Genomic DNA, 27,173 nt, shown 5'->3' with positions numbered 1-27,173 from the left:
AACTATTAAGGAATAAAACTTCCCAGGTGAATAATATACTTAAATGTAGCACAATTTTAAAATATTTTACCTTCCATACTATACTGAGTCCCAAACCATTTCTCCTTGAGGTCACATTTTCCCTCATTAGCACCAGACAGTAGAACAAGATTTGCCTTTTGAGGAACTAGCTGATTAAGGGCTTCAGCAATGACCTAATTGGGGGCAGGGGGAAAGTGGAGGGGAGAGACACATATACAACAATTATAACTTCAATCTAATACATCTCTGTTAAAAAGGCAAAGCCACACAATGTTAGACACCCAAGATCCTAGCACCTTAATGCTCATGAAACTGTCTATAGTCTATGACCACCCTAATTGACAAAACTTCATTAGTCTATCAGCAGCTTCAAATATCTTTCTTCAGAATGCTCCAACAGTTCTCATCTCAAATCCTACGTAAGAGGACTAGCAGTGAAAAGAGCTACCATTTACTAAGCTTTTACTATGTGCCAGGTCGTGTTTCATTTAATCCTAAAAGTAACCCTAAGGTATACCCATTTTCCCTGGTTCGGGAAGGTCCCCTGGAGAGGGGAATGGATACTCATTCCAGTATTCTTGTCTGGAGAATTCCATGGACAGAGGAGCCAGGTGGGCTACAGTCCATGGGGTCGCAAAGAGTTGGACACGATTGGGCAATTAATAGTTTCACTTTACTTTTCATACCTATTTTATAGAAAGCACTCAGTCAGCCTCAGAGGTAAAAGTTTAAGTAATTTGCTCAGATTAAAGATTCTATAATCTGCACAGACCAACACACCTAGAAGTGACAAAAGTGGAGTTCTAACCAAGTTTGTACATAATTTTAAAAACTATGCTCTTAACTATTACATATTATACTACTTCAAACACAAGAATCAGTAAAATGATCCAATGTAGAGCCTCCTGCAATACTCCTTCAGCTATGATAAGAACTAAGCATAAGATTTTTGTGGGTTAGATTTGAAACTCTAACTACTGCTTAAAAACATTTCTTTAAGAAAAAAACAACAAACAGTGGTTCAGAAAAAAATACTTAGACCCCTCGGCACAATCATCCTAGGGAAATGACAAGAATATGTGTTTACTGCTTCTTCCTTTACCTTTCCCTATCTTGTTTAAAATTAGTAGTTTTACAACACCTACATCAAAGTCTCTCACCTCAGTACTATTAACATTTTGGGCCAGATAATTCCTAGTTGTAGAGTGCCATCTCCTGCATTGTAAAATGTTCAGCAATAACTCTGGCTTCTACCCACTAGATTCCACAATCACTCTCCAGCTGTGACAACTGAAACGTACCCTTTGTTGCTGTTGTTAGTCACTAAGTCGTGTCCAACTCCTTGCAACCCCATGGACCGCAGCACACAAGGCTTCTTTGTCCTCCACTATCTCCCGGACTTTGCTCCAACTCATTCCATTGAGCCCGTGATGCTACCTAACCATCTCATCTTCTGCCAACCGTTTCTCCTCTTGCCTTCAATCTTTCCCAGCATCAGGGTCTTTTCCAATGAGTCAGTTCTTCATATCAGATGGCCAAAGTATTGGAGCTTCAGCTTCAGCATCAGTACTTCCAATGAATATTCAGGGTGGATTTCCTTTAAGATTGACTGATTTGATCTCCTTGATGTTCAAGGGACTTTCAAGAGTCTTTTCCAGCACAATTCAAAAACATCAGTTCTTTGGCGATCAGCCTTCTTGACGGCCCAACTCTCACATCCACACATGACTAATGGAAAAAACAGCTTTGACTATATATGGACCTTTGTTGACAAAGTGATGTCTGCTTTTTAATAAACTGTCTAGGTTTGTCATAGCTTTCCTGCCAAGAAGCAAGCATCTTTTAATTTTATGGCTGCAGTCACCATCTGCAGAGATTTTGGAGCCCAAGAAAATAAAATCTGTCACTGCTTCCACTTTTATCCCTTCCATTTGCCATGAAATGATGGGACTGGATGCCATGATCTTCATTTTTTTGAATGCTGAGTTTTAAGCCAGCTTTTTCACTTCTCTTTCACCCTAATCAAGGGGATCTTTGGTTCCTCTTTGTTTTCTGCCATTAGAATGGTATCATCTGTGTATCTGAGGTTGCCAATATTTCTCCTGGCAATTCTGATTTCAGCATGTGATTCACCCAGCCCAGCATTTCACATGATGTACAAATTAAATAAGCAAGGTGATAGTATACAGCCTATACTCACTTCCCAATTTTGAACCAGTCAGTTTTTCTATGTCTGGTTCTAACTATTGCTTCTTGACCCGCATACAGGTTTCTCAGGAGACAGGTAAGGTGGTCTGATATTCCCACCTCTTTAAGAATTTTCCACTGTTTGTTGTGATCCACACAGACAAAGGTTTTATTAGCACAGTCTTCATGAAGCAGAAGTAGATGTTTTTCTATAATTCCCTTGCTTTCTCTATGATCCAAAGAACGTTGGCAATTTGATCTCTGGTTCCTCTGCCTTTTCTAAACCTAGTTTGTACATCTGGAAGTTCTCAGTTAATGTACAGCTGAAGCCTAGTTTGAAAGATTTTGAGCATTACTTTGCTAGCATGTGAAATGAGCAATTGTATGGTAGTTTCAATATTCTTTGACACTGCCCTTCTTTGGGATTGGAATGAAAACTGACCTTTACCAGTCCTGTGGCCACTGCTGAGTTTTCCAAATTTGTTGGCATACTGAGTGCAGCACTTTCACAGCATCATCTTTTAGGATTTGAAATAACTCAGCTGGAATTCCATCACCTCCACTAGCTTTGTTCATAGTGATGCTTCCTAAGGCCCACTTGACTTCATCCTCTAAGGATGTCTGGCTCTTGATGAGTGACCACACCATCTTGGTTATCCAGGTCATTAAGACCCATTTTGTATAGTTCTTTTGTGTATTCTTGCCACCTCTTCTTAATCTCTTCTGCTTCTTTCAGGTCCCTACCATTTCTGTCCTTTATCCTGCCTATCCTTACATGAAATGTTGCACTGGTATCTCCAATTTTCTTGAAGAGATCTCTAGTCTTATCCATCCTATAGTTTTCTTCTATTCCTTTGCATTGTTCATTTAAGAAGGTTTATTCTCTCCCTGTTGTTTTCCAGAACTCTGCATTCATCTTGGGTGTATTTTTACCTTTTTCCCTTGTCTTTCACTTCTCTTTTCTCAGCTCTTTGTAAAGCCTTTTCAGACAACCACTTTGCCTTTTTGAATTTGTTTTCTTTTTCTTTGGGATGGTTTTGGTCACTGCCTCCTATACAATGTTATGAACCTCCATCCATATTTCTTTAGTCACCTGTCTACCAGATCTAGTCCTTTGAATCTATTAGTTACCTCTACCATATAATCATAAGGGATTTGATTTAGGTCATGCCTGAATGGCTTGGCAGTTTTCCCTACTTTCTTCAATTTAAGCCTGAATTTTGCAATAAGAAGCTCATGATTTGAGCCACAGTCAGCTCCAGGTCTTGTTTTTACTATCTACAGCTTCTCCATCTTTAGCTGCAAAGAACATAAATCAATATGATTTTGGTACTGACCAATCAGGTGATATCCATGTGCAGAGTAGTCTTTGGGTTGTTGGAAAGGGTGTTTGCAATGATCAGTGTGCTTTCATGACAAAACTTTGTTAGCCTTTGCCTTACTTCATTTTATACTTCAAGGCCAAACTTTTCTGTTATTCTGGGTATCTCTTGACTCCCTATTTTTGCATTCCAATCCCCTATGATGAAAAGGACATCTTTTTTGGTGCTAATTTTAGAAGTGTTGTAGGTTTTCACAGAACTGGTCAACTTCAGCTTCTTCGGCATCAGTGGTTGGAGCACACTGGGATTACTGTGATGCTGAATGGTTTTCCTTGCACCCAGGCATTGACAAATATCCCAAGGGGACAAAATCACCCCTGCTTGAGAACTTCTACCCCACATGGATTGAAATGATTTATTTACTTGGACTAGTGGAGGAAAGACCCTGACCAACTATTTATGTGTAATATTTATTACACATAAATCATATATTTTGAAATCAAGGATTCTTGTATTCTCAAAATGATTAAAATTGTACAGAGTCTCCAACAGAATTAAAAGGCAAGCTAAGCAAGTATGTTTATCACCTAAAGCACATAATTCTTAGAAATGACTTTAATAGATGTTTCAACACTTGAAAAATAGTAAGAACAATACCTAAGGAGAGGACTTGATTTTCTCATTTTAAAACATGATCATATACAAGAATCATGAAAAATCATACACAAAACTATTGATATTTCTTCAGTTAAAAGAAACAAAAACCTAACTAAACATAACCTAATTTTCTCCATTCTCATGTACCTCTCTGCACTTTCTCACCCTCTTCTTTCTCTAAAAGTAAGGTTTAGAGATGGAAACCTCCTTACTTCTGGCTTGTATTCAAAAAGAAGCTGATCTCCAGTGAGAAAGTCCTGTAGTGGGTACAGCTGCATGTTTTCACACATGTTTTCCACATACTCAACTGGATCTGTCTGTAAAGAGGTAAAATTATTTCACACCAGCAACTCCTCATTACTATCCTTAACTTCCCACAAACTATAAATATTTAGCTCTTTTTTTTAAACAATGAAACCAAAAGTTTCCCACAGATACAACCAAATATAATGGCAGCTTAAGGATCTGATGCTCAGAATTCTAACATAAATTAGCCAGAGAAGCACCTTAAGTAGCTTATCCTAACACCCCACAAACCCCTCATCCTGAGCCCTACAACACATGAGGCTCTAACCACGTCACAGCATCTTCATGGGAGAAATTTTAACAATGGACTGTAAATTTCTGTTTACATGTTGGTGCCCCACATGACTGTGAAGTGCCCAAAGACAGGGTCTTCATCATTTAATCACTACAGCACTATAACCTAAAAACTATCTGTAAGCATGAATCAAAATCAAGGTAGAAATCAAATTTTGTCATTAGATAAAATTCTTGATATAAATGGCAAAATTAACTAGTATATGATCTCAATTTAAAACTGAACTAATGAGGGCAGTCCTAAGATGGCACAGGAATAGGACGGGGAGACCACTTTCTCCCCCACAAATTCATCAAAAGATCATTTGAACACTAAGCAAATACCACAAAACAACTTCTGAACGCTGGCGGAGGACACCAGGCACCCAGAAAGGCAGCCCATTGTCTTCGAAAGGAGATAGGACAAAATATAAAAGAGAAAAAGACAGACAAAAGAGTTAGGGACAGAGACCCATCCGGGGAGGGAGTCGTAAAAGAGGAGAAGTTATCAAACACCAGGAGACTCTCTCATCGGCAGGTCTGTGGGGAGTTTTGGAATCTCGGAGGGCAACATAACCGGGAGGAAAAAATAAATAAATAAAACCCACAGATTACATGCCTAATTGCAACTCCCAGCGGAGAAATAGCCCAGACACTAGTATCTGCCACCAGCAAGCGGGGGCTGAACAGGGAGGCGCCAGCTGCATTGCTTAGGGTAAGGACTGGGCCTGAATGCCCTGAGGGCAATCTGAGGGAGCTAATGTGAGATAGCAAGCCAAACCGGGGGATAGCCAGAGAGAGGGGAAAAAAAAGAGGGGAGAGAGAGAGAGAACTTTCCCGTGAAAATGCTGGGTCGCTCACAGAACAAAGAACTGAGTTAATACCAAAGGAGAGAGAGCCGGCGGCAGAGAGCCGGCCGAGGACCGGCCGGCCCATCCCCTGCCAGAGGCAGGGAGGCAGGCATGCAACAGCCAGAACCAGAGGGCAAGGGGCAAACTCGGCTCCAGAGACAGGCATCCTCTACCAAACTGCAAGCAGGCTCCCAGTTGCTAACCAAGTCTTCCTGGCATCCTGGGATCCTAGACTCACTACCAGACACTTTATTGAACTCCAGACAGAAGAGATCCAGCTCCATCTACCAGAACAAGGATGCAAGCTTCCCTAACCAGGAAACCTTGACAAGTCACTTGTCCAACCCCATCCACAGGGAGGAACCTCCACAATAAAGAGGAACCATAAACTACTAGCATACAGAAAAGTCACCTCAAACACAGCAACCTAAACAAGATGAAAAGGCAGAGAAATATTCAGCAGGTAAAGGAACATGATAAAATCAGCCCACCAAACCAAAGAGGAGGAGATAGGGAGTCTACCTGTAAAAGAATTCAGAATAATGAAGTAAAAATGATCCGAAATCTTGAAAACAAAATGGAGTTACAGATAAATAGTCTGGAGACAAGGATTAAGAAAATGCAAGAAAAGTTTAACAAGGACCTAGAAGAAATAAAAAAGAGTCAATCAATAATGAATAATGCAATTAACTGAGATCAAAAGCACTCTGGAGAGAACCAACAGTAGAATAACTGAGGCAGAAGATAGGATAAGTGAGGTGGAAGATAGAATGGCGGAAATAAATGAAGCAGAGAGAAAAAAAGAAAAAAGAATTAAAAGAAATGAGCAAAACCTCAGAAACCTCTGGGACGATGTTATACATCCCAACATTTGAATCATAGGAGTCCCAGAAGGAGACAAAAAGAAAGGCCATGAGAAAAATACTTGAGGAGATAATAGTTGAAAACTTCCCTAAAATGGGGAAGGAAATAGCCACCCAAGTCCAAGAAACCCAGAGAGTCCCAAACAGAATAAACCTACGGCGAAACACCCCAAACCACATATTAATCAAATTAATGAAGATCAAATACAAAGAACAAACATTAAAAGCAGCAAGGGAAAAACAACAAATAACTCACAAGGGGATTCGCAGAAGGATAACAGCTGATCTTGCAATAGAAACTCTTCAGGCCAGAAGGGAATGGCAGGACATACTTCAAGTGATGAAAGAGAAAAACCTACAACCCAGGTTACTGTACCCAGCAAGGATCTCATTCAAATATGAAGGAGAAATCAAAAGCTTTACAGACAAGCAAAAAGCTCAGAGAATTCAACACCACCAAACCAGCTCTTCAACAAATGCTAAAGGATCTTCTCTAGACAGGAAACACAGAAAGGGTTCAGAAAGGGTTCATAAACTCGAACCCAAAACAACAAAGTAAATGGCAATGGGATCACATTTATCAATAATTACCTTAAATGTAAATGGGCTGAATACCCCAACCAAAAGACAAAGAATGGCTGAATGGATACAAAAACAAGACCCCTATATATGCTATCTATAAGAGACCCACCTCAAACCTAGGGACACATACAGACCGAAAGTGAAGGGCTGGAAAAAGATATTTCATGCAGATGGAGACCAAAAGAAAGCAGGAGTAGCAATACTCCTATTAGATAAAATAGACTGAAATAAAGGCTGTGAAAACAGACAAAGAAGGACACTACGTAATGATCAAAGGATCAATCCAAGAAGAAGATATAACAATTATAAATATGTATGTACCCAACATAGAAGCACCACAATATCTAAGGCAAATGCTATCAAGTATGAAAGGGGAAATTAACAGTAACACAATAATAGTGGGAGACTTTAATGCCCCACTCACACTTATGGGTAGATCAACTAAACAGAAAATTAGCAAGAAAACACAAACTTTAAATGATACAATGGACCAGTTAGATCTAACTGACATCTATAGGACATTTCAACCTAAAACAATGAATTTCACCTTTTTCTCAAGTGCACACGGAACTTCTCCAGGACAGATCACCACCTGGGCCATAAATCTAGCCTTGGTAAATTCAAAAAGTTGAAATAATCTCAAGCATCTTTTCTGATCACAATGCAGTAAGATTAGATGTCAACTACAGGAAAAAAACTATTAAGAATACAAACATATGGAGGCTAAACAACACACTTCTGAATAACCAACAATCACAGAAGAAATCAAAAGAAATCAAAATATGCATAGAAAAGAATGAAAATGAAAACACAACAACCCAAAACCTATGGGATTCAGTAAAAGCAGTGCTAAGGGGAAGGTTCATAGCAATAAAAGCCTACCTCAAGAAACAGGAGAGAAATCAAATAAATAACCTAACTCTACATCTAAAGCAACTAGAAAAGAAGAAATGAAGCACCCCAGTGTTAGTAGAAGGAAAGAAATCATAAAAATCAGGGCAGAAATAAATACAAAAGAAACAAAGGAGACCACAGCCAAAATCAACAAAGCTAAAAGCTGGTTCTTTGAGAAGATAAATAAAATAGACAAACCATTCACCAGACTCATCAAGAAAGAAAGGTAGAAGAATCAAATCAACAAAATTAGAAATGAAAATGGAGAAATCACAACAGACAACACAGAAATAAAAAGGATCATAAGGGACTACTATCAGCAACTATATGCCATAAAAATGGACAACTTGGAAAAAATGGGCAAATTCTTAGAAAAGTATAACTTTCCAAAACTGAACCAGGAAGAAATAGAAAATCTTAACAGACCCATCACAAGCACGGAAATTGAAACTGTAATCAGAAATCTTCCAACAAAAAAAGCCCAGGACCAGATGGCTTCACAGCTGAATTCTATCAAAAATTTAGAGAAGAGCTAACACCAGCCTACTCAAACTCTTGCAGAAAATTGCAGAGGAAGGTAAACTTCCAAACTCATTCTATGAGGCCACCACCCTAATACCAAAACTAGACAAAGATGCCACCTAAAAGAAAGCTACAGACCAATATCACTGACGAACACAGATGCAAAAATCCTTATCAAAATTCTAGCAAACAGAATCCAACAACATATTAAAAAGATCATGACCAAGTTGGCTTTATCACAGGGATGCAAGGATTCTCCAATATTCACAAATCAATCAATGTAATACACCACATCAACAAATTGAAAGATAAAAACCATATGATTATTTCAATAGATGCAGAGAAAACCTTTGACAAAATTCAACATCCATTTATGATAAAAACCCTCCAGAAAGCAGGCACAGAAGGAACATACCTCAACACAGTAAAAGCCATATATGATTAAACCACAGCAAACATTATCCTCAATGGTGAAAAATTGAAAGCATTTCCCCTAAAGTCAGGAACAAGACATGGGTGCCCACTCTCCACTCTCACCACTACTATTCAACATAGTTTTGGAGGTTTTAGCCACAGTAATCAGAGAAGAAAAAGAAATAAAAGGAATCTAGATTGGAAAAGAAATAAAACTCTCATTCTTTGCAGATGACATGATCCTCTACATAGAAAACCCTAAAGACTCCACCAGAAAATTACTAGAGCTAATCAATGAATATAGTAAAGTTGCAGGATGTAAAATTAATACACAGAAATCCCTTGCATTCCTACACACTAACAATGAGAAAACAGAAAGAGAAATGAAGGAAACAATTCCATTCACCATTGCAACGAAAAGAATAAAATACTTAGGACTATATCTAACTAAAGAAACAAAAGACCTATATATAGAAAACTATAAAACACTGATGAAAGAAATCAAAGATGACACAAATAGATGGAGAAATAAACCATGTTCATGGATCGGAAGAATCAATATACTGAAAATGAGCATACTACCCAAAGCAACCTATAGATTCAATGCAATCCCCACCAAGCTACCAATGGTATTTTTCAGAGAACTAGAACAAATAATTTCACAATTTGTATGGAAATACAAAAAAACCTCGACTAGTCAAAGCAATCTTGAGAAAGAAGAATGGAACTGGAGGAATCAACCTGCCTGACTTCAGGCTATACTACAAAGCAACAGTCATGAAGACAGTATGGTACTGGCACAAAGACAGAAACATAGATCAATGGAACAAAATAGAAAGCCCAGAGATAAATCCACACAGCTATGGACACCTTACCTTTGACAAAGGGGGCAAGAATATACAATGAAGAAAAGACAATCTCTTTAACAAGTGGTGCTGGGGAAACTGGTCAACCACTTGTAAAAGAATGAAACTAGAACACTTTCTAACACCATACACAAAAATAAACTCAAAATGGATTAAAGATCTAAATATAAGACCAGAAACTATAAAACTCCTAGAGGAAAACATAGGCAAAACACTCTCTGACGTAAACCACAGCAGGATCATCTATGACCCACCTCCCAGAGTAATGGAAATAAAAACAAAGATAAACAAATGGGACCTAATTAAACTTAAAAGCTTTTGCACAACAAAGGAAACTATAAGTAAGGTGAAAAGACAGCCTTCAGAATGGGAGAAAATAATAGCAAATGAAGCAACTGACAAAGAATTAATCTCAAAAATATACAAGCAGCTCCTGCAGCTCAATTCCAGAAAAATAAGTGACCCAATCAAAAAATGGGCCAAAGAACTAAACAGACATTTCTCCAAAGAAGACATACAGATGGCTAACAAACACATGAAAAGATGCTCAACATCATTCATTATCAGAGAAATGCAAATCAAAACCGCAATGAGGTACCATCTCACACTGGTCCGAATGGCTGCTATCAAAAAGTCTACAAACAATAAATGCTGGAAAGGGTGCAGAGAAAAAGGAACTCTCTTACACTGTTGGTGGGAATGCAAACTAGTACAGCCCCTATGAACAACAGTGTGGAGATTCCTTAAAAAATTGGAAATAGAACTGCCATATGACCCAGCAATCCCACTGCTGGGCATACACACTGAGGAAACCAGAACTGAAAGTGACACGTGTACCCTAATGTTCATCACAGCACTGTTTACAACAGCCAGGACATGGAAGCAACCTAGATGTCCATCAGCAGATGAATGGATAAGAAAGCTGTGGTACATATACACAATGGAATATTACTCAGCTATTAAAAAGAATGCATTTGAATCAGTTCTAATGAGGTGGATGAAACTGGAGCCTATTATACAGAGCCAAGTAAGTCAGAAAGAAAAACACCAATACAGTATACTAAAGCATACATGTGGAATTTAGAAAGATGGTAACGATGACCCTATATGTGAGACAGCAAAAGAGATACAGATGTAAAGAACAGACTTTTGGACTCTGTGGGAGAAGGCAAGGGTGGGATGATTTGAGAGAACAGTATTGAAACATCTATATTATATGTGAAACAGATCACCAGTCCAGGTTCGATGCATGAGACAGGGTACTCAGGGCTGGTGCACTGGGAGGAACCAGGATGGGATGGGGAGGAAGGTGGGAGGGATGTTCAGGATGGGGAACACATGCACACCCATGGCCGAGTCACGTTAATGTATGGCAAAAACCACCACAATATTGTAATCAGCCTCCAATTAAAATAAATTTTTTAAAAAAGAACAACAACAACAAAACTGGAAAAAAATTTTTTTAATTAAAAAAAATAAGTAAATAAAATTGAACTGATGACTAAAAGTCCTATAACCTATAAAATGGAAATATTTTGTGGAGGAAAACAACCAATTCAAGTATTTCCTGAGCACCCAAATGCACGGAATCTTAAAAACTGACATGTCCTTTAGATACCAAGTGGCTCTATTCCTACATTTTCCAATGAGAAAATTACTCAGATTAATTAGGTGACTTGTTCCAGAACATCGGAGAAGGAAATGGCAACCCACTCCAATGTTCTTGCCTGGAGAATCCCAGGGACGGGGGAGCCTGGTGGCCTGCCGTCTATGGGGTCGCACAGAGTCAGACACGACTGAAGTGACTTAGCAGCAGCAGCTCCAGAACACACGATAAGTGACAGGCAGAATAAATACTAGAGCTCAGGCCTCTTAACATAGCAGTGAACACTCTTTCCCAAAATACTATACTGCCAAGTCCTTTCCTAGACAATCTGGTTGTTCCCTCACGCAACAGAAGACAGAAGGAGAAGTAAAGCTTACTACATTCATGGAGGAGAAATGAGAAATGAATGTATCAAATCCAAAATCATAGGTATATGCTAACTACTACATTATCACATTAAAATAGAATATGGAAAAAGTATGGGGAAAAAAGTATTGTTAGCCTTTTTTGCTCCACTTCAGGAAACATTCCTGAATCATCATGTTGATGAGTCATTAAAGTACTACTATTGTGTGTGTGTGTGTGTAAGTTAAGGTACTTTTTTCCCCCTGAAGTATAATTGATATATAATATTAGTTTCAGGCATCTGACATAGTGAGTCCACACTTTCATATACTACAAAATGATCACCATAGTAAGTCTAGTTACCATCTGTCACCCTACAAAGTTACTATAACGTCACTGACTATATTCCCTATGCTGTACATTACATCCCCATAACTCATGTACTTTATAGCTCAACGACTGCATGTCTTCATCTCCTTTGCCTATTTCACTTAGCTCCCACACCTTCAAGTGCTATTATTATTTAAAATCACTCCCTTGATAGAGGAACTGTGGCTCCCGAGGCATGCGGGATGCAGGGAAACTGAAGATGTAGTCGATCAGACTTTGGAAATAACTACAACAAGAGGTCTGAAAAACAAAGAGGTCATTTTTATCTCATCAGTCCTAGTTGAAGAGATCAAGTCCCGAGCCTCAGGAGTGGGAGCACTGACTCCAAGACCCTAGGCTACCAGAGAACTAACCCTAGGGAATATCAAATAGTGAGAACTCACACAAAGGAAACCAGTTGTATACAAAACCCAGCATCACCCAACCACAAGTAGCACCCTATCCAGGACGCCTCATCTACACAACAAACCAAACAAAAATACAAACCCAATCATCATCAGCCAGGATTACCACCTCACTCAGCCTTGCCCATCAGAAGGGGTAAAAAAAAAAAAAAAACTCAGCACAATTCTCACCCAATATGAAGCTTACACAAACCCCTGGACCAACCTTAGGCGGGCACAAACCAAAAGGAAGAAAGAATTCAACCCTGAAGCCTGGGAAAAGGAGACCTCAAACACAATAAGTTTTAAAAAAATAATATTGAAAAGGCAGAGAAATACTACAGAAATGAAGGAACAAACTAGAAACACAGAAGTCCAAATGAATGAAGAGGAAATAGGCAAACTACCTGAAAAAGAATTCAGAATAATGACAGTAAAGATGATCAAAGACCTTGAAAACAGAATGGAGAAAATGTAAAAATCAATTAACAAAGACCTAGATGAATTAAAGAATAAACACAGAGACAAACAACACAATTACTGAAATTAAAAATACTCTGTTGCTGCTGCTAAGTCACTTCAGTCATGTCCGACCCTGTGCGACCCCATAGACGGCAGCCCACAAGGCTCCCCCATCCCTGGGATTCTCAAGGCAAGAACACCGGAGTGGGTTGCCATTTCCTTCTCCAATGTGTGTAAGTGAAAAGTGAAAGTGAAGTCGTTCAGTCATGTCCGACTCGTAGTTAGCCGATGGACTGCAGCCTACCAGGCTCCTCCGTCCATGGGATTTTCCAGGCAAAAGTACTGGAGTAGGGTGCCATTGCCTTCTCCAAAAATACTCTAGAAGGAAGCAATAGCAGAATATCTGACGCAGAAGAACGCATCAGTGAGCTGGAAGATAAAATGGCGGAAATAACTTCCGAAGAGCAGAATAAAGTAAAAAGAATGAAAAGAACTGAGGATAGTCTCAAGAGACCTCTGGGACAATATCAAACGCACCAACATTCGAATTACAGAGGTCCCAGAAGAAGAGAAAAAGAAAGGGTATGAGAGAATTTTTGAAGAGATTATTGTTGAAAATTTCTGCAACGTGGAAAAGGAAATAGTCAATCAAGTCCAAGAGTCACAGAGTCCCATACAGGATAAACCCAAGGAGAAATAGGCCAAGACACATACTAATCAAACTAACAAAGACTAAAACACAAAGCATTAAAAGTAGCAAGAAAAAAGCAACAAGTAACATACAAGGGAAACCCCATAGGTTTAACAGCTGTTCTTTCAGCAGAAACTCTGCAGGCCAGAAGGGAATGGCAGGATATATTTAAAGTTCTGAAAGGGAAAAATCTACAACCAAGATTACTGTACCTGGCAAGGATCTCATTCAAAATTGATGGAGAAATAAAAAGCTTTTCAGAAAAGCAAAAGTTAAGAGAATTCAGTTCCACCAAACCAGCTTTACAACAATGTTAAAGGGATTTATATAGTCAAGAAATACAAGAGAAGAAAAAGATCTACAAAATAAACCCCCAAAATTAAGACAACAGCAATAGGAACATTTATCAATAATTACTTTAAATGTTAAATGGATTAAATGCTCCAACCAAAAGACACAGACTGGCTGAATGGATACAAAAATAAGACCATATATATGCTGTCTACAAGAAACCCACTTCAGACATAAAGACACATATAGACTGAAAGTGAGAGGATGGAAAAATATATTCCATGCAAATAGGAAGCAAAAGAAAGCTGGAGTAGTAATCCTCTTATCAGACAAAACAGACCTTAAAATAAAGAAAATTATAAGAGATAAGGAAGGACAACTACATAATGATCAAGGAATCAATCCAAGAGGAAGACATAACAGTTGTAAATATCTATGTACCCAACAGAGGAGCACCTCAATACACAAGACAAACACTAACAGACATAAAAGGAGAAATTGACAGTAACACAGTAATAGGAGACTTTAACACCCCACTCATACCAATGGATAGATCATCAAAACAGAAAATTAATAAGGAAACACAAGTCTTAAATGATACATTAGATGAGATGGGTCTCATTGATATCTTCAGGACAATCCACCCAAATGCAGAAGACTACACCTTCTTCTCAAGTGCACATGGAACATTCTCCAGGATAGACCACATCTTGGGTCACAAATCAAACCTCAGTAAATTTAAGAAAATTAAAATTGTATTAAGCATCTTCTCCGACCACAATGTTATGAGACTAGACATCAATTACAAGAAAAAACACAAACACGTGGAGATTAAACAACAAGTTTAATAACCTAAACAGACTAAATAATCAACAGATTACTGAAAAAATCAAAAGGGAAATCAAAAAATTTCTAGAAACAAATGACAATGAAAACACGACAACTCAAAACCTATGGGATGCAGCAAAAGCAGTTCTAAGAGGGATGTTTATAGCAATACAATCCTACCTCAAGAAACAAGAAAAACATCAAATAGACAACCTAATTTTACACCTAAAACAACTGGAAAAGAACAAAAAAACCCCAAAATTAGTAGAAGGAAAGGAATCATAAAGATCTGAGCAGAAATAAATGAAAAAGAAATGAAAGAAACAATAGTAAAGATTAATAAAACTAAAAGCTGGTTCTTTGAGAAGATAAAATTGACACTCCTTTAGCAAGACTCATCAAGAAAAAGAAAGAAGAATCAAATCAACAAAATTAGAAATGAAAAAGGAGAGGTTACAACAGACAATGCAGAAATACAAAGGATTATAAGAGTATTAAGAACAACTATATGTCAAGAAAATGGATAACCTGGAAGAAATGGACAGAGTCTTCTTCCAAGACTGAAATAGGAAGAAACAGAAATTATGAACAACCCAATTACAGGCACTGAAATTTAAGCTGTGATCAAAAATCTCCCAAAAAACAAAAGCCCACGACCAGATAGCTTCACAGAAGAATTCTATCAAGCATTTAGAGAAGAGCTAATGCCTATCCTTCTAAAAATCTTTCAAAAAATTGCAGAGGAAGGAACATTTCCAAACTCATTCTACGAGGCCACCATCACCCTGATATCAAAACCAGACAAAGACAACACAAAAAGAGAAAACTATAGGCCAATATCACTGAGGAACATAGATGTAAAAATTCTCAACAAAATTTTAGCAAATAGAATTCAGCAACACATCAAAAAGATCATACACCATGATCAAGCTGGGTTTATGCGAGGGATGCAAGGACTCTTCAATATATGCAAATCAATCAATGTGATACACCATATTTACAAATCAAAAGATAAAAACCATATGATAATCTCAACAGATGCAGAAAAAGCCTTTGACAAAATTCAGCACCCATACATGATTAAAACTGTTCTAAAAATGGGCATAGAAGGAACCTGCCTCAACACAGTAATGGCCATATGTGATAAGCCTTACAGCAAACATTATTCTCAATGGTGAAAAACTGAAAGCATTCTCCCTGAGATCAGGAACAAGACAAGGGTATCCACTTTCATCACCATTATTAAACACAGTCTTGGAGGTCCTAGCTACATCAATCAGAGAAGAAAAAGAAATAAAATGATTCCCTCTGTGTTCAAAATTTTTTAACCAGTTATTTTCATCAGCCACTTATTTATAAGTTAACTTTATAAGTTAACAAATAGCATGCTACTATATTGAGTGACTCAATATTTCCTATGCAAAAACAGGACCCAGGTTAAAAGTAGATTTTCAGTGCCAACGTGATGCAGAAAGTACTAGAAAAAAACACTTGAATGCTATCCTTTACTTTTTTTAAAGATAAAATTCACATACCATAAAATCTACTTTTAAGGTATACAATTAAAAATAAAAGTATATAACTCAGTGGGTTTTGGTATATTTATAAAGTTGTATAATCATCATTTATATCATTTATATCTGTTGATATTCTAGTTTCAGAATATCTTCATCAGTCCAAACAGAAACTTCCATACCCACTAAGCAGTTGCTCCCAGTTACTCACAACCCCTAGCTGCTGAAAACCATCAGTCTGTGTTCTGGCTCTACAATTTACCTTTTCTGGATATTTCATGTAAAGTGAATCATGTGGTGTGATTCCTGTGACCTGTGACCTGTGGTGTCTGGCTTCCTTCACTTAGCATAATGTTTTCAAAGTTTATGCATGTTGTAGAATGAATTAGTACTTAATTCCTTTTTATGCTGAATAATATTCCACAGTATGAAAATTCTACATTTTGTTTAGCCATTCATTCAGTGAAGGACATTTGGCTTCCACATTTTGGTTATAATGAATAATGCTGCTATGAATACAAGTATACATGTATTTGTGTGGACATACATTTTCAATTCTCTTGGGTATATACCTGTAAGCCAGTAACTGCTGGCTTGTAGGGTATCTCAATGCAAAACTTTTTAAGGAGTTCATTGTTTTCTAAAGCAGCTGCACCACTTTACACTCCTAATTGTATTACACATTATATATATTTATATATGCTGAGTCCAAGTTCCCATGTGAAATAAAAATTATTTTTAAATTTCTTAGTTATAAAAGACTGGTTTAAACAGTCTGAAAGAGCATTTCTATTTTTCTTTACTGATGAAAACAAGAAAAATGTCTGAAGAGAAGATAGGTCAACTTTGTTAGTAAAACAGAAATAAATAAAAGCTGAAATAAGCTGAGCTACTTGAGTTAAAATTTAGAAGTTCAGAGATGAACCATTCACATTTGTTCTTTGTTCTAATTAGGTTTTAGTCTAAAATCTTTTGGATTCATATTTTAAAATTAAGACAAGCATTCAGTAACACTGCACTAAAGGTAAAAAAAAAAAATGAGCTACAAAATGGGAGCTACAGAAAAGGTATCTTGAAATGTCTTGCTAAGAAGGAACTAGAGGGGCAGAAAGAAAATGTTACTCAACTAATGCTAAAAATCCAATCCCTAAAAAAGGAATATGGGTATTACTTATGGCTGGCCCACAATTCTTACTCCCACTCTTCCCTAACACAGTTCTAGCCCACAACGCTGCCACAACAGCTGACAAGAACACCAAAAAAAATCAGGTTTTTTTCCATCAACTGCTAAGGTTGATGGAAGGACTTGTGGGTTCTAGGCATATCAATCTATTTAGAGACTATGTCTATAGGACCATCAGATGGCCAAAATAAATCACAACAGCTCTCTGTTTTCATAGAATAAGATTTCAATTTCAAATGACTTCAATCATATAGAGCAGACTGCATAGGAATCAACAGCAACTGGAAGCTTATAGCTTTTACAACCTTGTCCTCATATACTTATAGTTATTAAAGGCAAAAGGGATGGGGGTGGGATAAATTAGGAGTACAGATACAGATACAAGTTACTATACATAAAAGAGACAGGACTCACTGTATAGCACAATGAACTATATTCAATATTTTATAATAACTTACAATGGAAAATAACCTGATATATACAATATATAGATACACATACATCACTGAATCACTTTGCTGCTCATCTGAAACTAACACATAATACTATAGATCAACTATACTTAAATAAAAAATATAAAAACAAAACAAAAAAACCTATTATTCTATGGTCTGTATAATACTTAACAGTATTGTTTCAATGTTAAATTTTCTGAGCATGACAATTTTAGTGAGGTTATGTAAGAATACATTTGTAAGTAGCAGATGCATGGTAAGAGGTATCATGCTGACTGTAATTATGAAACCTCCAAAAAATACATACACACACACATAAATAAGAAGAGGCATGAGAGAGAAAGAAGAAGGAAAATATGGCAACACTATTAAGAACTAGTAAACCCAGGATGAGGGATATATCAGTGATCACTGTACCACTAGGGAGATGTTTCTGAGAGTTTAAAAAAATGAAGAGATAAGAGATTGTTCTGAGGAGGGGTCCAAAGGATTCAAGAGATTCCAAAGGGATCCAAGACACAAAAAGGAGATTTTTTAAAAACCTGCTTTAAACTTTTTACCTTTCCTTTCATCCTTTCGTATACTCTATGCTGAAGAAAAGAAGGACCATTTCCTTTTTCACAGTACCCCAGAGTTCCTTACTTATGTGCTTCCTAATACTTAGAATGTGTCTAAACTTTACCTATTTTTTAATACTGAATTCAATTCAAATTTATTATACCTATAAAGCCTTCCCTGCCCTATTCCAATCAAGACAAATGCTTTCCTCACCCTGAAAGCACAAAGCACACTGTTTCTAACACTACAAATAGCAGTCACTTCACATCGCCCTGTAAAGTGTACTCACAGCATCTGAATTCCCAAAATATAAGCTCTCCATCAACGTGTATCACAGGGATCAGAGGGATCCACAGACTAAATGACTACACAGATGAATGACTGCTACCCAACAAATGACCTGTGTCAATCTGCCTAATTTTCTGTTACTCAATATAAATGCTCAAAAACACAAGAGGTAATTTTCAGATAGCCTCAAGGCCATCTTGAGACTCACATGACAGACAGTGGCAGAATTAAAACTCCAGTCACACTTCCAAAAAGAGGAACAATGTCCATACCAGTTTCAACTTGGTCACAGACAATATTCAAAAAGAATTTGACTTCCAGTACCTGTTCTTGGTAATGAAATTCATTATCTTCAATTTTCTGAATCTCTTCAAAAATTCTGTGAAAGAAGAAAATTATAATTAGAAGACATATTTAAATTTCTCACTGGAATCATCAGCAAGAAAAGAGAAGTATAAAAATAAACAGAATGCCTATATAACCTGTATATTTAACGTACATTCACATGTAGAAGAATAAGGGTATGGAACCAACAACAGAAATTTAAAAATGAAAAGTATTAGTCGCTCAATTGTGTCTGACTCTTTGCGACCCCATGGACTGTAGGCTACCAGGCTCCATAGGGTTCTCTAGGCAAGAATACTGGAGTTGGCTGCCATTTCCTTCTCCAGGGGATCTTCCTGACCCGGGATGGAACCTGGGTCTCCTGCACTGCAGGCAGATTCTTTACCATCTGAGCCACCAGGGGAGTCCCTAGGTAAGTGGAGTTTAAGCAAGAAATGCCTGGAACATCATCAAGGTAGGCCTAATCCATGTCTATTGGTAGCCTGAAGGTTAAAACATATTAGGATTGACCCTTGGCCTAATTCTAATAAGTGTATATATATAAATATTACCTTTTCTCTGGGCCAAGCTTTTGCAGCATTTTTAAATACTGGAAGACAGTATGAGCAACCTAAAAACAAAGTATCTAATTATACTTTTGCATAAAGTGGTATCTATATAACTTAAAAACCCCTCCATTTTAATTATTTACCTCATAGAAATGTTCATAACCCTCATCAGTCAATGTAATAGAAATGCTGAACACCGAGTAAGTAGAATTTTGCTCGAATCCTGTCTCACCATTTCCACCAAAGAGTGCAAGAGCCCAGCACCTACAGTGAGGAGAAAAAATTATTCCCATCAGTATCTGGGGATTGACAGTCCACAAATGCTTCAAATTAACAAAATAGGTAGGCTTTCCATGTAAAATTTGGGAAGCCCAGACTTTGAAGCAAACATGCTTTCCAACAGTAAGTTTAAAAGTACAATTTTTTTACAAAGTACAAAGCTTCCCAAGGAATTGTAGTGCATACAGAAAATGACCAGGAGGAAATAATAGCTGTATTTACTCCTTCAATGGAAACCCTAATATTACAACACAGTAAAACAACAGTTTCATGAAGTTACAGTAATTTTTTGTTGAAGAGAACAGCACAAAATATTAGAAGCCATGTTTTCTGGAAAGCATTTCTCTTTCTCTCTTTTTTGGCCACATTGCTCAGCTTGCAGGATCTTGGTTCCCCCACCAGGGACTGAATCTGGGCCCTTGGCAGTTAAAGCATGGAGTCCTAATCACTGGACCACCAGGGAATTCCCCTGGGAAGCATTTCTCACATCCCATTTTGAATGATTTCCCAGAATAAGCCTTAAAAAACACTTCAGATACATCCCTACTTAGAATGTTAAGTAAGCTCTTTGAGACCATCAGCTAACCTGCCTGCACAGGTTATCTAGGAAAGAATCAGTAAGACTGTATTCTGACTAGAATAATCCTGAAAGTCTAAAATGAGAAAAGCAGCAGCCAGAATGAAAAACTTGAAATTCTAATAAAGTACTGTAACATAAAAAGGTTATGTAAATCTAAAATCAAATTACATTTATTATATAAAGAATATATTTAATTTCATTCACTTTTTTTTCTAGTAACCCTGCCCCCTCAGCTTTCTTTGAATAATTTAGTACACATCAATGTTTTAAAGTATTTAAATTTCTCATCCACCTTCCATTCTTGAAGTGTATGGAAAAGTCAAGCAACGAATTACTTTAATGTGTTTTGGTCCTGATTCTAAAGTTATATTTCTATTATTTGACTAGGCAATTTAAACAAGTGCTTGAATGCTTTAGGAGACATTCTGGCTATTTTCTAAAGCACATGGCTGTTCACAGTCCCACATATTTCTATAATTTATCCTCCCAATGAAGTTTTCATTAAAGTCCACCTTCTGGGTTGAGAAAGACTGGAGATCTACAGCATTTAAATAATTGACTTTATTATTGTTCAAATACAAATTCTTAATTAGAGCTAACCTTTTATGTAATTTAGGACTCATGGTTCTATAAAACTTGTCTATTATTTTTCACAGATTGCTACACTGAAAATATTTATTAAATACTTGCTTTTTTCTAAGGTAAGAAAGAATGCTGCCTTTGCCTTCATGTCCAACCAGCCAAGAGATATAATGAAGCGGTTTCACCCTTAAAAAAAAAAAAGTTAAGATCAGAAATTTTAAAATATTAAGGTACAAATACCTTAATTTTACTTTAGAAAACCTTACTTCTGAGACTGATATTTGAGAATGTGGTTATAAACTTATTTTTACATAAATTCCATTAAATATGAAATTATAATTAATTTGATAGCAGCAAGACAAAAACACTTGCTTCTTTGTAAAAATAAATTTTTCCCCACAAAAGCTAATTTATTGGAAGTTCATATATCTGGAATAAACATCAGGTTAAAACAAATACACACTCCATTAAAAAAAAAACTGGATCAAAACATATAGAAATGGTACAGTCTCTGGAAAACAGCATCATGGATGACTTTTTTCTACTTTTTAGTAGTTCTCAAGATTTCTACAATGAATTACTTTAGTAATCAGGCAGAGGGTAAACAAGGCTTTGCTAATTAAGAAAACAGAATAAGAAAATGCAAAGAAGAGGAAGAATGGTATAGATAATTCCATTTCCATAAAAAGATGTTTTATATTTATTATTTTAATGTCTGAAGGATATATAAGAATCTATTAATGTTAGGCATACTTGTGAGGACAAAGGAGATGCAGAGTTTTACTTTTTACTTAATATTCTTTGTCCTTAATATTACGTAAGCATACTATTTTTCTAATCAAAATTTAAAACAAATGGGATAAACTTTTAAATATGCATATGATCATTTTAACATTTTTTTGGATACTCTAACATACAATCAATGAATATTACTACTTCCTATATTATTCCTACACTAAAAAAAACCAAATAGACAACACACATGTTCTCTGCTTTCTAAATGGAGGCATACTGATCTTGTTTGTTAACTTCATGGGACTAGATTGTTAAAAGTATTTTCTACTGAACTGAGCTTAAGCAATACACATTACTTTTCTTTCCTTCTGCTTGTGTGTCTTCTTGGGTTTGTTTTGTTGGTAATAGTTTTAGAAACTTAAGTTAACTTTTTATCAGTTCACTAGCATTTATTTCTAATGGGAAAAGCCTTTGTAGCCACTTAATGATCCTAACCTTTAAAGAACTTCTTAGCTCATGTATATTGCTCCTGTAAGATAATTTTAAGAATAAACAAATGTTTTCCTATCTTCTAAAAATCTGACCTAACTCATTCTCAACTCAAGTAAGTTCTTGAGATTTACTCTGTAGTTGTATGCTAGGCTCAAAATTACTTAATTTTACTTTTCACAATATCAAACTAAATGGTCACCACTAACAAATCATAAGCTAATATATACTTATAATCAAAGTACTAAAGAAGTTATTACAAAAGTTAGCATTCACACTAAGATACGTAATTTCAAACACTCAGGAAAAGCAACTAATCCTAAGAAAACTCTAGCTTTTATATGCAGGAAGATATTAAAACATATAGCAAAGACAAAAATCCTGAAGTAGTAGTGTCCCAGTTTATCATCTTACCTGCATTTATAAATCTGAGTGCCCAAATTTAAACCACTCAGTATGCTTTTATACACAATAGAATATTACTTAGCCATTAAAAATAATACATTTGAATCACTTCTAATGAGGTGGATGAAACTGGAGCCTATTATACAGAGTGAAGTCAGCCAGAAAGAAAAACACCAATACAGTATACTAATGCATTTATATGGAATTTAGAAAGATAGTAATGATAACCCTGTATGCAAGACAGCAAAAGAGACACAGATGTATTAAACAGTCTTTTGGACTCTGTGGGAGAGGGCGAGGGCAGGATGATATGGGAAAATGGCATTGAAACATGTAAATTATCATACGTGAAACGAATTGCCAGTCCAGGTTCGATGCATGAAACAGGATGCTTGGGGCCAGTGCATGGGATGACCCAGAGGGATGGGGTGGGGAGAGAGGTGGGGGGGGGGGGAGGGGGGAGGGGGGTTCAGGATGGGGAACACATGTACACCCATGGCTGATTCAAGTCAATGTATGGCAAAACCAATACAATGTTGTAAAATAAATTAAATAAATAAATAAAATATGATTCTCAGGAAGTATCTAATGGAGTAAATTTGCCTTTGAACTCTTACCTGTAATGCTGCTGTTGAGGGGGAAGTGCCCACGTGATGGTCAGAGCATGGATTTTTCTAATTGGAACAACTGAACAAAAATATTTTTCAGAAGAGCAGACATAAGTGTTTCTCCACAACTTATATATACTATGTTACATGAAATTTTTAAAAATTCAATATACTTCATCCTCTAATAAGCAGGGGAAAGTTAAACACAATGCAATTATTATTTCAAGTTGCCAATTTTCCACTTTGAATAGTGCAATTTTGTAAATTTCTTTTCAATTTGGTTTCACAGATAGAGAAGGCATGGATAAAGGAACTACGAAAATATGAACACCCCAAAAGATGGATCCCTTCTTGCAAGAAGAGGTACATGACTAGGAATAAGGAGACCCATGGCTGAAATCTAGCCCTACTACTATCTTGCTATGTGATTTTATATGATTTTGAGAAAATAAACTGTATTTAACTCCTTCTGAATCTGTTATGGTATGATGAGTTGGGATAAACTAAAGTAACTCTTAAGATTCTTCCCAGTGCTACTATTCTATGATTCTTTGAAGAGAAAATCTACAGTCAGAAAAAATACAACCAAAAATAAGTTGTCTCTGGGAAGAGTCAGCTTAGTCAGAATGGAGGCAGCAGCAAATAAAGAGTGTGACAAAAGTCACTGGTCAGAGAAAACAAAGAGGAAAGAGACTGGCAACTGGGGTGAAGGAGAAGGGAATAATTAGCCAATTAGGAGAAAGGAAAATATTTGCCATGATAAAAAAAGTAAAGAAATAGTGAATTAGGAATGCTTTTGTAATATTCACCATAGGCAAATTATTAAGTAAATTATAGCATAACCATGTAATGGCTCATTGGGCAGTTATTACAAACATAATATTAAACGAAAAAAGCAAGAGACAGAAGTGTATATACTTTATAATCTCAACTATGTTAAGAAAACATATGTACAGAGACTCAAAAGAAAATTTGCCAAAACCACTTCTCTGGATGGTAAGATTTATGGGTGACTCCCCTCACCCATCTTTTTTTAATACTAAATTTGTCTCATTTAATAAAAATTAGTTTTATAGTGAAGATATAGTGAAGATAAAAGGAAGTTATTTCCAAAGTGTTTTCCCATCCTCTATTTTTGTCTTTAAAAGGCAAAAAAGAGCAGATTATAGATAAAATAGGAAAGAAACAAAAAACACCAGGAACAAAAGGAAATGAGAGAAAAAACAGGAAGAAAGCACGAAACAGACTCAAGCGGCATCAGGACCCAGGCCAATGATCTGCTACTAGTTAGCGGCCTACCATCTGTCACTAGTTGGATTTCCATTGTCTGTCTACCTCCTTTCCAATCTAGCTGTACTTTCTGTTGTATTCTCATTTTCAAAGAAAATTGGCAGCCCCGATTAAGTTTTAGAGAATGTGCTAAAGTTATTTCAAATAGTTTTAAACCTTTGGTTCACGAACCTCTATAAAGTTTGTTAAATGCTGGTGTGTCAAATGGATCCGTTAAATGGCCAAAGTTTGGTTTGGGTAACCCACTGAAAATAAAACAAATACATTAAAATTTAATTGGCAAAAGCCTTTATAAGCAGTATCTTTAGGGATACCTAAGCTGATAGGTATTTATAATCTATTCTACGCACCCCTGGTTGAGAAGCATCTTAGGCATAAGCAAATAGATGGCAAGAAAGCCACAAAATCCTGAACTACACAAACTATTCTTAACTTCAGCCCCAATAACTCAAATACTTTTAAAACTCATGGGAGACAGAAAACAATGAATTGAAGGGACCTCCCCTCCCAATATTTACTGTCTCTATCAGTCCCATTCAACTTTAGTTTTCCTCTTAATAGAAAGCCATTTCAGAGAGAAAATTTATACTAGAGATATTTTTTTGATACAACAAATACACACTGAGTGATTCTTAGGAATAAAGTATGGTATTAAGCACTGTGGTATTTAAAAAACTTGGATTCTTCCTTCTAAAGGCTTCGCACAGAGCTGAATATACTGTTAACTAATATTTCTCCTAAACATGGTCAATATGAAATCAGTATTAACTACCCAGAAGACTTTTTAACCTGTCTGATTAAGGAACCAAAGTTCTTAATGAATAATATTTAAAAGAATTTTTTAAATTTAAAATTCTTATCAGGGATTGACCAACAAGACCTAGTGAATCCCTCTCTTCCATATGTGCTGCGCTTAGTTGCTCAGCACATATGGAGCAACTTAGAGTCTTCTCTGACTCTTTGTGACCCCATGGACAGTAGCCCGCCAGGCTCCTCTGTCCATGGGGATTCTCCAGGCAAGAATACTGGAGTGGGTGGCCATGCCCTCCTCCAGGGGGTCTTCCCAACCCAGGGATCGAACCCAGGTCTCGCGCATCGCAAGCAGATTCTTTACCATCTGAGCCATCAGGGAAGCCCCTCTATTCAATATACTTATGATTTTATTAGTAAAGTTTCACAGTGAAACACATTTCAATCTGTCACTTGACACTTAAGAAGCTAATATTCACTTCTTATCAAAACAAACAAAACAACCCCATAACGTTGGCATGGCTTTCATTATCTTTCCATACTTAAAAGTACTGCTAGTATCAATGCAAATTTACATTAAGCAAGATAATCATAACCAATCAGTTGTTATTACAAATAATTCTAACATTTTTAAAACTAATTTCTCTTTCATAAATTTAAAACAAATTGTCTTGGAATGAAGAACTGGAAAAAGTCTAGCTTACTCACCTGATACAAGAAAAAAACAATCTGATTTCATTTAGTTTACTAAAATGCAAACTGCTAAGAGTGGGAAGAGACTTATCTGCTTAACAATTAAATTTTTTTAATTCTCTGTAACAAAAAATGTAACAATAAAGTATCTTTTAAATATGTGTATTATTTTTATGAATTTGAAGTGGACCAAAAAATAGTAGCTTTCTGAGCTGGAACTCTACATCCAATTTCTAATAAAAGGCAATTTGATTTGAATATATGCAACAGGCTTTTCAGGCAATATGTAAAGTCAATTATCATCTACAGGATTATTCTTTTGTAAGGGAAAAGCTTTCCAAGTTCCAAACCATGGACTTAAAAAACAAACCTTCAGAACATAATTTGTTCTGAGGCAAGGGATACATGTAAGTATATGTATATTCTACCTCTCAACACAATAATATCAGAGTTTCAAGCACTGGACACAGTAACAGAAAAGCTCTGAACAAACATAAAATGAGGCATAAATTCTTCAAAGTTACTACTTATTATAAGTTTACAAGCTTGGAAGTTTTGAACTACAGAAACTATGGAAACTTGGGTATTCAAGTCAGTTTTCCCTCTCAAAGGCTGTGTTATCTTGCTGTGTTATCCAAACTACTTCAGGTTTTAATTTAATCATCTGTTTAAAAAATAAACTAAAAGCAAAAAGCGGCCTCTTTAACTCCATAGGTGTATGATTTATGAAAATAAATGTCTTACTTGTTTGGTATCTGAGAGAAGATTTCAGTCACCCACTTTTCCAAAGTATCCAGAGTTTCTTTGTGGCGAAGGCAGGAAGGAGACAGGGAAAGGCAATGTTATTAAAAGGAGAAATGCAATTAGATTTCTCATGGATCTTTAGCTATAAAACAAAGGAATACTTTAATTTGGGCATCACTTGCCACTCCTTAACGAGTAATCAGTAACAGGAAAAATAACAATACTTAAGAAAACCTTGAGATACATATAATTTAATTTTGTTAAGACTCCTTTATTCTTTTTTCTTAGTGAATTTAGAGAAAGCACACAAGTAGAAAAAAAGTTTTGCTAGGCAAGACTGAAGGACCAAGAGATGAGAATGTATCAATCACCA

General features: G+C 36.4%; 1 protein-coding gene across 2 annotated transcripts in view; it reads right to left on the bottom strand.

Annotated features, from left to right (window-relative positions):
- Positions 1 to 27,173, bottom strand: part of NRDC (nardilysin convertase) — a 105,917-nt gene that overhangs the window by 15,839 nt on the left and 62,905 nt on the right. For both annotated transcript variants that reach the window (XM_043877042.1, XM_043877043.1), the window contains 9 exons: positions 26,801 to 26,858; positions 24,785 to 24,858; positions 23,333 to 23,402; positions 21,195 to 21,272; positions 19,789 to 19,909; positions 19,649 to 19,707; positions 19,077 to 19,131; positions 4,400 to 4,504; positions 71 to 194 (listed from right to left, as the gene is read on the bottom strand). In XM_043877042.1, the coding sequence (XP_043732977.1) occupies positions 71 to 194; positions 4,400 to 4,504; positions 19,077 to 19,131; positions 19,649 to 19,707; positions 19,789 to 19,909; positions 21,195 to 21,272; positions 23,333 to 23,402; positions 24,785 to 24,858; positions 26,801 to 26,858 (744 nt within the window). The remainder of the gene's footprint in view (positions 1 to 70; positions 195 to 4,399; positions 4,505 to 19,076; positions 19,132 to 19,648; positions 19,708 to 19,788; positions 19,910 to 21,194; positions 21,273 to 23,332; positions 23,403 to 24,784; positions 24,859 to 26,800; positions 26,859 to 27,173) is intronic.

This window comes from Cervus elaphus, chromosome 20, assembly GCF_910594005.1.
Source record: "Cervus elaphus chromosome 20, mCerEla1.1, whole genome shotgun sequence".
Classification (NCBI taxonomy): domain Eukaryota; kingdom Metazoa; phylum Chordata; class Mammalia; order Artiodactyla; family Cervidae; genus Cervus; species Cervus elaphus.
This window is presented reverse-complemented; position numbering and strand designations above follow the sequence as displayed.